The following is a 10,028-nucleotide window of genomic DNA, read 5'->3' on the forward strand; positions in this document are numbered from 1 at the left end:
GCACAATGCTTATTGCGATATATTGGATGGGAAGTGCGCTTCAATGTTCCGTCCATTTACTTGAAAACAAGCTAGACTAATCGATTCATGGGATTTAAGAATCGATATCGTTCCATAAAAATGAGAATCGATTAATATTGAGATACCGATATTTTTTACCCAGCCCTAATCCCTAGATTATAGTGCAAGCAGTGGCAAGGTCATGGGTTTGATTCCCAGGGAATGCATTTACTGATGAAATGTATAACTTTAATGCAATGCGAGTTGCTTTGGATAAAAGCATCTGCCAAATGCATAAATGAAAATTCTGCAATAATAATTTGCATACATAACCAAGCACATAAATATCTGAACATTGGATAAAGCCAGGTTCAAAACTCTTTCATTTTGGTGCCAGTTTTTCCAGCGGGGATTCTGGATTTCTCTTTTTATCACTCCATAAATCAGAAAATACTGTCAACACACAGAAAACAAACACATTTTCACCATGTTTTCAGGAGTAAAATGTTGTATAAATCAGTGTGAATGAAATATGAACAAACCTTCAGAATATAGAGAGGAATAAAACTGTAAGAGAAAAAACTCTTTAAAGACTGAATTCTACAGACACAAATAAATAAAGTGCAATAAAATAAACACTTAAATGTGTGTTTTGGATGTTTTATTTCCGCTCGTCTGAAAGAAGAGACTTGATATGGAAGCGAAACTCCAAAAACTGAGCAGTGCATGAAAACACAATGTTGTGCCTGTAGCTTCCATTTGGAACATGTAGCCTATCTAAAACCTGAGTTTTATTGCGCTGAAACATCTTGAGAGTGAAATGTCACGGGTTATGAATGTGATTTATTACGAGGCACTGACTCATCCTCGCTGTGACGGGTTCAAAAGGAAGTAAATGAGATTTATTCAGGATCTTCTGCGAGGTTTCACTCTAGACTCCAGCTTTAGTTATCAGCTAGATCATCCGCTCGCAGCTGACGTCAATTAAACGGCTGGTTTTTTCACCTACACGAGAGAAATGAGTCTGACAGCGGCAGAAATGGCACATGGTGACGGTCATTAGCAGATATCAGAGGATTACAGACGGTGAATCAGATCTGCATCGCACGTGTAAACAATTGAATTTGACAGAGCCGAGGTTCTGGAGGTCAAAGCCATTGTGTGGCTCTCGGCTGTTTCAGTCTCTGTTTGCGGAACACAAAGCGGGTAGTTAGTAACCGAGTTACTGTTGTGTATATCGTATGGACTAACAGTGAAGACAAGAGCCTTGAGCAAACAGCATGTTGAGACAAAGGCACAGAGACCTTCTGTCATCACGTCTGAAGACGGGCGTCTGGAAGGGCCACTCGGGGCTCCAGAGCGATTCTTATCGGCATGTTTATTCACGGTTTCAGATCCTCAACAATCGAGTCTTTGCTGCAGAGGTGCCAAACCCCCTGAAGCGCTCATCGTAGCGTGAAGACGTCCGTCTCACGTTTCACAAAACACAAGCTCTGCGACAAGAATCTGAAATGTTTTTATTACTTTTTTCCATTTATTAAAGAGGATTTCTTTACAACATACATTTAGCTGTGAATCAGATGTGGGAGAGGGCCGGTGACAAAACCATATCATACAAGAGTACAAACTCCACTTCCAAAGTCTAGAGGCGTCTAGAAAGGCACCAGCACAAGAACCTCGAGCTCCGTTCGCTGCGGATAAACTCCGAGAGCTGGGTGAATTCAACATCTACAAAGCCAAAACTAGATTCCTGGACGTCAAGTTCAATAAAACGTGTGTCAAAATAGTTCAATAACAATCCCTCATATTACATCACAACCATAGAGCTAGAAAATTATATTAATCGGAATCTGTCACAAACATTGAAAACATGAATCTGTTTCCTAATATTATTGGAGTGCATATCTACACAGGAGCCAGCCTGTATTCACTGCCTAAAAACTGTTTGATGGTGTACATTAGAAAGCTTGTGTGTGTGTGTTTGGGAGAAACGTCATATCTGGTTCGTTCCTGTGTTTTTGTCTTATTGCCTCGAAGCAGCCCGATCCACAGATACACAACAAGTCATCTACAAACAGTGTAAAACATCATCTTGACTTTGTGAAAAGTAAAAAAGGACAAAGGAAAACAAAATCAAACATTCTTCCAGCACGACGAGAGGGCCGACTCCGACGATTCATTGGCACAATCAGAAATCAAGCACAAAGCCATATGTGACCCTGCAGCACAAAAGCAGTGTTAAGTCGCTGGGGTATATTTGTAGCAATAGCCAACAATACATTGTATGGGTCAAAATTATACATTTTTCTTTTATGCCAAAAATCATTAGGATATTAAGTAAAGATCATGTTCCATGAAGATATTTAGTAAATTTCCTACCGTAAATATATCAAAACTTAATGTTTGATTAGTAATATGCATTGCTAAGAACTTCATTTGAACAACTTTAAAGATGATTTTCTCAATATTTAGTAAAGACTGAATTCTACAGACACAAATAAATAAAGTGCAATAAAATAAACACTTAAATGTGTGTTTTGGATGTTTTATTTCCGCTCGTCTGAAAGAAGAGACTTGATATGGAAGCGAAACTCCAAAAACTGAGCAGTGCATGAAAACACAATGTTGTGCCTGTAGCTTCCATTTGGAACATGTAGCCTATCTAAAACCTGAGTTTTATTGCGCTGAAACATCTTGAGAGTGAAATGTCACGGGTTATGAATGTGATTTATTACGAGGCACTGACTCATCCTCGCTGTGACGGGTTCAAAAGGAAGTAAATGAGATTTATTCAGGATCTTCTGCGAGGTTTCACTCTAGACTCCAGCTTTAGTTATCAGCTAGATCATCCGCTCGCAGCTGACGTCAATTAAACGGCTGGTTTTTTCACCTACACGAGAGAAATGAGTCTAACAGCGGCAGAAATGGCACATGGTGACGGTCATTAGCAGATATCAGAGGATTACAGACGGTGAATCAGATCTGCATCGCACGTGTAAACAATTGAATTTGACAGAGCCGAGGTTCTGGAGGTCAAAGCCATTGTGTGGCTCTCGGCTGTTTCAGTCTCTGTTTGCGGAACACAAAGCGGGTAGTTAGTAACCGAGTTACTGTTGTGTATATCGTATGGACTAACAGTGAAGACAAGAGCCTTGAGCAAACATAGCATGTTGAGACAAAGGAACAGGACACCTGAGACCTTCAATGCCCCAGAAACATTTAATCTGTCATCGTGTCTGAAGACGGGCGTCTGGAACGGCCACTCGGGGCTCCAGAGCGATTCTTATCGGCATGTTTATTCACGGTTTCAGATCCTCAACAATCGAGTCTTTGCTGCAGAGGTGCCAAACCCCCTGAAGCGCTCATCGTAGCGTGAAGACGTCCGTCTCACGTTTCACAAAACACAAGCTCTGCGACAAGAATCTGAAATGTTTTTATTACTTTTTTCCATTTATTAAAGAGGATTTCTTTACAACATACATTTAGCTGTGAATCAGATGTGGGAGAGGGCCGGTGACAAAACCATATCATACAAGAGTACAAACTCCACTTCCAAAGTCTAGAGGCGTCTAGAAAGGCACCAGCACAAGAACCTCGAGCTCCGTTCGCTGCGGATAAACTCCGAGAGCTGGGTGAATTCAACATCTACAAAGCCAAAACTAGATTCCTGGACGTCAAGTTCAATAAAACGTGTGTCAAAATAGTTCAATAACAATCCCTCATATTACATCACAACCATAGAGCTAGAAAATTATATTAATCGGAATCTGTCACAAACATTGAAAACATGAATCTGTTTCCTAATATTATTGGAGTGCATATCTACACAGGAGCCAGCCTGTATTCACTGCCTAAAAACTGTTTGATTGTGTACATTAGAAAGCTTGTGTGTGTGTGTTTGGGAGAAACGTCATATCTGGTTCGTTCCTGTGTTTTTGTCTTATTGCCTCGAAGCAGCCCGATCCACAGATACACAACAAGTCATCTACAAACAGTGTAAAGCATCATCTTGACTTCATGAAAAGTAAAAAAGGACAAATGAAAACAAAATCAAACATTCTTCCAGCACGACGAGAGGGCCGACTCCGACGATTCATTGGCACAATCAGAAATCAAGCACAAAGCCATATGTGACCCTGCAGCACAAAAGCAGTGTTAAGTCGCTGGGGTATATTTGTAGCAATAGCCAACAATACATTGTATGGGTCAAAATTATACATTTTTCTTTTATGCCAAAAATCATTAGGATATTAAGTAAAGATCATGTTCCATGAAGATATTTAGTAAATTTCCTACCGTAAATATATCAAAACTTAATTTTTGATTAGTAATATGCATTGCTAAGAACTTCATTTGGACAACTTTAAAGATGATTTTCTCAATATTTAGATTTTTTTGCACCCTCAGATTCCAGATTTTCAAATATTGTCCTATCCTAACAAACCATACATCAATGGAAAGATTATTTATTCAGATCTCAATTTCGAAAAATTGACCATTATGACTGGTTTTGTGGTGCAGGGTCACATTTATGGTTAGCAAAGGGACCAGAGTCGACAACAACAACACCTACATTCTTCACTTACGTGTTTTTTTTGTTTCTTTTTTTAATCAAACGAGGGAAACAAACGTCATCATAAGAACCACGACAGTTAACAGCTAACAAACGCTTCACTACTCAGGGGTGTAAGGCACAAATTTACAGGTGGAAGGAGAAAAACAGGCTGAAATGATTCGACGAAAGGGTCGTGTGTGTGGATGGGACAAGAAAACCGTACGATTGAAAGCGTCTTAAGTGTGGCGAGAATGGCACTCGGATGGAGCGGCGGATTTCAGGAGGTGATGATGAAGAGGTGAGATTCAGGAGTTCCTGTCTGTGGCCTGTAAGCTCTACCCACAAGCCCCTCTGGCACAGCTCGAGAATTGTTCCTTCCATACGGAGGCTTCCCTCGCCTCTGACTTTGCTTAGCAACGTCCGAAGAGTTAGTGGACAGAAGTGCTGCTGGCTCCAGTTTAATGACTTTAAATAATTTCACACTTGATTAATTCAAATTAAAAAGATCGCTCCCGTCTCATTTGAGCCTAAAAGAGACGCTCTTTCTGCAAAAGCACTTTATTAAAAAATAAATACAACCTGCTATTAGTATTAACAGTCACGTGTTATTTAGTCAACAGTTTCAGTAGACGTGTTGAACTCTTGCACGAAGGCAGAACTCGATTGCTTTGTCCAGTAACAGTAACACTGAGACAGGCGGCGGTTTTTCACAGTTTTCCCAAAGTAAACTCCAGCAGCTGTTCCCGTCTGAACTCGCTGTGTGTCCAAGTGCTTGATAACCGGGGCGTCTCTCGTAGCTTCTGCGCCCGTCTCCGAAGTGCTTTTGGCAGAAAATGACCATCGGCAACCATGCTGCCACCGGACGAAATCTCCAAGAGTTGCCCCAGATGTTCGCCCTCATCAGCCTGAGCTCGACATGTATTATAAAATATACAAAACAAAACAAAAAAGTGAGTTGCATTTCCTGTACACAGCTGCACAAAGCAGACGCACTTTCACGTTCCCCGTCTTTGATTCCGCAGCGATCGATTATGTGCAGGAGTCCCCGGACTTGGCTTTTGTGGAAAGGGACACCAGATTCGGTTTAGGAGGGACGTCAGGCTTGAGATGCCTGGAGAGAGAGCCGTATGAGCTCAGGCTGGGATGGCGCGACAGACCGAGGATCGGCGGCGGAGAGGTGACGTGCATGGAGTCCACCCGCTGCGGAGCGGGCGGAGGAGGCGTCTCCAACCGGAAACTGTGGTTCCTGGACATGTGGGATGAGTTGGACGAGTTGGTGTTGTGCTGTTTCTTGAGGCCCGAGCTCATGGGATAGCCGCGGCTGTATACGGACGAATGCACATCCAGCCTCTTGCCCATCTGCGGGACGGCCGGCGGGATCACGGCGCTCAGAGATGCCTCTCGCTGGGGGACTCTTGGAGGCGCTCTCTCGCCATCCGCCAAGCTTGGGCTCTTGAGGGACTTGTACTCCAGCGTGGCGGCCTGGTCAATGGCGAGCTCTCCGCGGTGCGGTTGCTCTACATACTCATGCTGGTGTTGGGGCAAAGGCAGCACCACCACGCTTGGGATGTGGCCCGGAGACGCCCGCAGAGGCAAATCCGTCGGGATGACCACAGAGCCCATGGAGGGCAAGTCTTTGGTGCAGGCGTTGATCAGGTTCTGGTTGCGCTCCCACTCGCGGCTGCCTCGGCTGGGTTTGCGTCGCGGCTGCATAGGCGTGGATTCGGGCGTGGGCAGAGCGGTCAGATCCAAGTGCTGGTCAGCTTTGATGAGCATCTTGCCGTTGGCCAAGCGGCCGTTGTGCATGAGCGGGGTCAGAATGGCTTCTGTCCGTCCGTCCTTGGCTTGTGTCTCGAAGAGCCCCGTCAGCTTGGTGACGCTGTTCATGGAGCCCCGTCGGGACTGGACCGAGTCCTTGTCTTTGCGGCCGGGCAGCTCGAAGTCCCGCCGGCGGTGGTGGTCGCACACGCAGTAGACCACGATGCCGGAGAAGATGCCGCCCATGACGAAGGCGAGGATGACGGCGATGGCCAGGAGCGTGACGGGAACCATCTGATCGCGGTCTCGGTGGTACGTCTCACGGATCACCCCTGCAAACAAGAGTTTTGCAACACGTTATTAAAAGAGTTCACCTGTGCATCTCGAATGCAAAACTGAACTTCGAGGGCCGTTCACACAGAATGCGTTTTTCCAGTCCATTGCACTACATTTCCATAGTTTGTTCTATGCAAACACGCACTAGATGGATATGTTTGACTATTGCATTCACGTCTGGCATCTTCTGCAGCATCTTGTGCATGAAATGGCATTCTGAAAACTTAAGTTAAAATGAGTTCAACTTTTAAAAAAATGTGTCTTGAGACCTTGCATTTTTCACCCATTTCACAAGTAAAAACGTGTTCTGTGTGAACCTTCCCTTAAGCAGCAATGTGCATGTCGATGCATGCTTAAAATCAGGATTAATCTGCAGTACAGAGAGAGATAAAACTACTGTCTTATTATCTAAAGGAGACAAATAATGTGCATTCATTTAAACTCATGGATAAAGCTGCGATGTGTCCTGTGGGAGCGCTGCCCGCTGCACTATTGTATTGAGAAATGCCAAATAATGTTAGCACATCAGATGTCTTAATCTATTCAACGGCTGATAAATTAGGTTACATTCCCATTCCCATCCAAACACCACAAGCCACAAAATTCTCAGCAGAACAGCCATTTAAAATACACACAGGTGCTGCTATATTTCCACTGAGGCAAATAAATCCAATGTTTTACAACTGTTGCAAACTCATAAAAGCTAATCCATTAGACGAGGCAGAAGTGTGTTACAGCCACAGGGGAGTACGGACACATTAACACACACACGGACCGCATGGATAGTATGGGTCGAGATTTTACAGTGTTTAATGGACTCCGAGTCTCCTATCATTTTGAATATTCGTGGCTACATATTCCTCTTCTGTGGGCTGTATACGAAGCGCTCTGGATCTTCTGAAGGAGTCTCTCTCTGAGATGACAAAACGCCGTGACGCGTCTGGCTGGGAAGATCTGAGGGGTGCTTCTCTCTTTTTAACTTCACTCTCATCGTTCCTCTCAGGAGACGCTCTTCCTCACAGTCTGTTTGATGTTTTAAAGCATCTCTTTCATGCGTCTACTGTACCATACCCTTGAGAAATCGTCGTTATTCTATTTTATAAAACCGCTCACGTACATCCTGGAGTATTAGAGAAAATATCACAGCAAAATATCAAAGAAAAATATCAAACAGAAGCAAAACATGATGTGTTTGAACTGCTAAATCAATAGATGTTGAAGCTGAAGACGGTCAGTACTGTGTGTGTTTGTGGTTAGTTAGTGGATCATGTTGCTAGTTAATGTGATTCTCTACACCTGTGTGAAGTTGAGCAGAACTGACATGCACTAAAACCAGCAAAACACCGAGAGCAAAGATCCTGAAAATACAGACACTTGATCTGATGAATCACATGAAGTGATGACCTTTTATCAAATGTTTAAGTGTGTTTATGCTTCTTCTTTACAATAAATGACACTTGCTGTGATATTCTGTATCTAACAATCATTTGTAAGTGTCCAAATACTATTAAAATCCATTCCATTTCAGAAGAGCTCTGTTTTTAATGGCTCTTTTCCTCACAGGTTGCTCGGAGCGAATCGCCAGCGGAACAAATCTCACGCAGGCATTACACATTTGAATTTCATGAGACGTCACTCCTGACAATTAGACGTGTTAGAGCTTCACTGGCACAATCCTGCAGTCGATCGCATGTAAATAAGATGATTCCTGCGTGAGACTGAGACGCGTGAATATTCTCACACACACACACACACACACACACACACGTACACAGAGTAACACACACAGGTTTGTTTTTGTGAAAAGTGGGGACATCCCATAGGCGTAATGGTTTTTATACTGTACAGACCGTATATTCTATTGTCCTACACCAACCCTACCCCTAAACCTACCCCTCACAGGAAACTTTGTGTGAAGATGCGTTTCAAAAGCCACGACACTGAACGATTGTTTAAAGAGGAAACAATTAAATCTGTTCATCAGGTAAATGTCTGAGCCACTGCTGATATTCAGAGCATTTAACTGAAACTAATCCATGAGCATTAAAACATCAGAAGCAGCTCATTAAATGTGTCTGCATCCACAGCACACGGCATGAGCTCATGTTAAATATCACACCGCTCATTACATCTCACCTTTTTACCATCTAGATGAGATGATTTAAGGTCTGAGGTGACGCGCTGAGATGAGGTTAATGTGGTGTGTGCAAATATCATTATGTAATAAATGAAATATCTCCACTCAGAATGAACCGGAGGCAAATGTCCCGAGGACTCGCTGTAGAGAGTTTAACTGATGTGGAAAAACACACATTCACTACTAGTATTCTTCCACTTGTTTAACTCCCTGACCTTCAGAACAGCATCAGAAAACACAGATTATCGTAACAGCCGTGACTGACAGAGTAAATGAGCAGCGGTACCAGGGTAAACAGTGTTTTTGCAGCGGTAAACAGCTGATTATGTGTGGATCAGGCCGTGGGCGTTTTAAAAGGCTTTGTCTCCAGATTGAGGTCAGTGTATAGAGGAATTACAGGTGCATCTCAATAAATTAGAATGTCGTGGAAAAGTTCATTTATTTCAGTAATTCAACTCAAATTGTGAAACTCGTGTGTTAAATAAATTCAATGCACACAGACTGAAGTAGTTTAAGTCTTTGGTTCTTTTAATTGTGATGATTTTGGCTCACATTTAACAAAAACCCACCAACTCACTATCTCAACAAATTAGAATACTCCATAAGACCAATAATCACAATTAAAAGAACCAAAGACTTAAACTACTTCAGTCTGTGTGCATTGAATTTATTTAATACACGAGTTTCACAATTTGAGTTGAATTACTGAAATAAATGAACTTTTCCACGACATTCTAATTTATTGAGATGCACCTGTATATCTGCGTCTTATTCACGGCTGCCGCTATATAAACTCTATTCATTAATGTGATGAGGAACCGCGCTGACGGGTGTACACACACACAAACACAAACACAAACACATACACACACAAACACAAACACAAACACACACACTCACAGGAGCGTCTCTGGGGTTTGTGTTCCTGCACACACACACACACACACACACACACAGACACACCAAACAAACAAACACAAACACACACACAGACACACTAAAAAAAACTAAAACTGACAACTAAACCTCAAATAAAAATAGAATAAATTATAAATAAAAAATGGAATAAAAATGTAAATAGTAATATTGAAAAAGAACAAAAACTAATAAACACTTGTTAAAATTACAAATGCCTTGCTTCTTGCGTCAGACCAAGGCTGTATCTCATTGCTAGTTTTACTTGATCTTAGTGCTGCGTTCGACACTATAGATCATGACATACTCATAGATCGATTACAAAAC

At 42.5% G+C, this 10,028-nt stretch overlaps 1 protein-coding gene across 1 annotated transcript in view; it reads right to left on the bottom strand.

Moving 5' to 3' along the window:
- Nucleotides 1–4,478: 4,478 nt before the first annotated feature.
- The window catches only part of sema6a (sema domain, transmembrane domain (TM), and cytoplasmic domain, (semaphorin) 6A), a 75,913-nt gene continuing 70,363 nt past the window's right edge, over nt 4,479–10,028 (bottom strand). Inside the window, exon 17 of the mRNA XM_016538359.1 lies at nt 4,479–6,645. Within this exon, the coding sequence (XP_016393845.1) occupies nt 5,585–6,645 (1,061 nt within the window). The 3' untranslated portion in view covers nt 4,479–5,584. The remainder of the gene's footprint in view (nt 6,646–10,028) is intronic.

This window comes from Sinocyclocheilus rhinocerous, unplaced genomic scaffold, assembly GCF_001515625.1.
Source record: "Sinocyclocheilus rhinocerous isolate Xijiao unplaced genomic scaffold, SAMN03320098_v1.1 scaffold1931, whole genome shotgun sequence".
Classification (NCBI taxonomy): Eukaryota; Metazoa; Chordata; class Actinopteri; order Cypriniformes; family Cyprinidae; genus Sinocyclocheilus; species Sinocyclocheilus rhinocerous.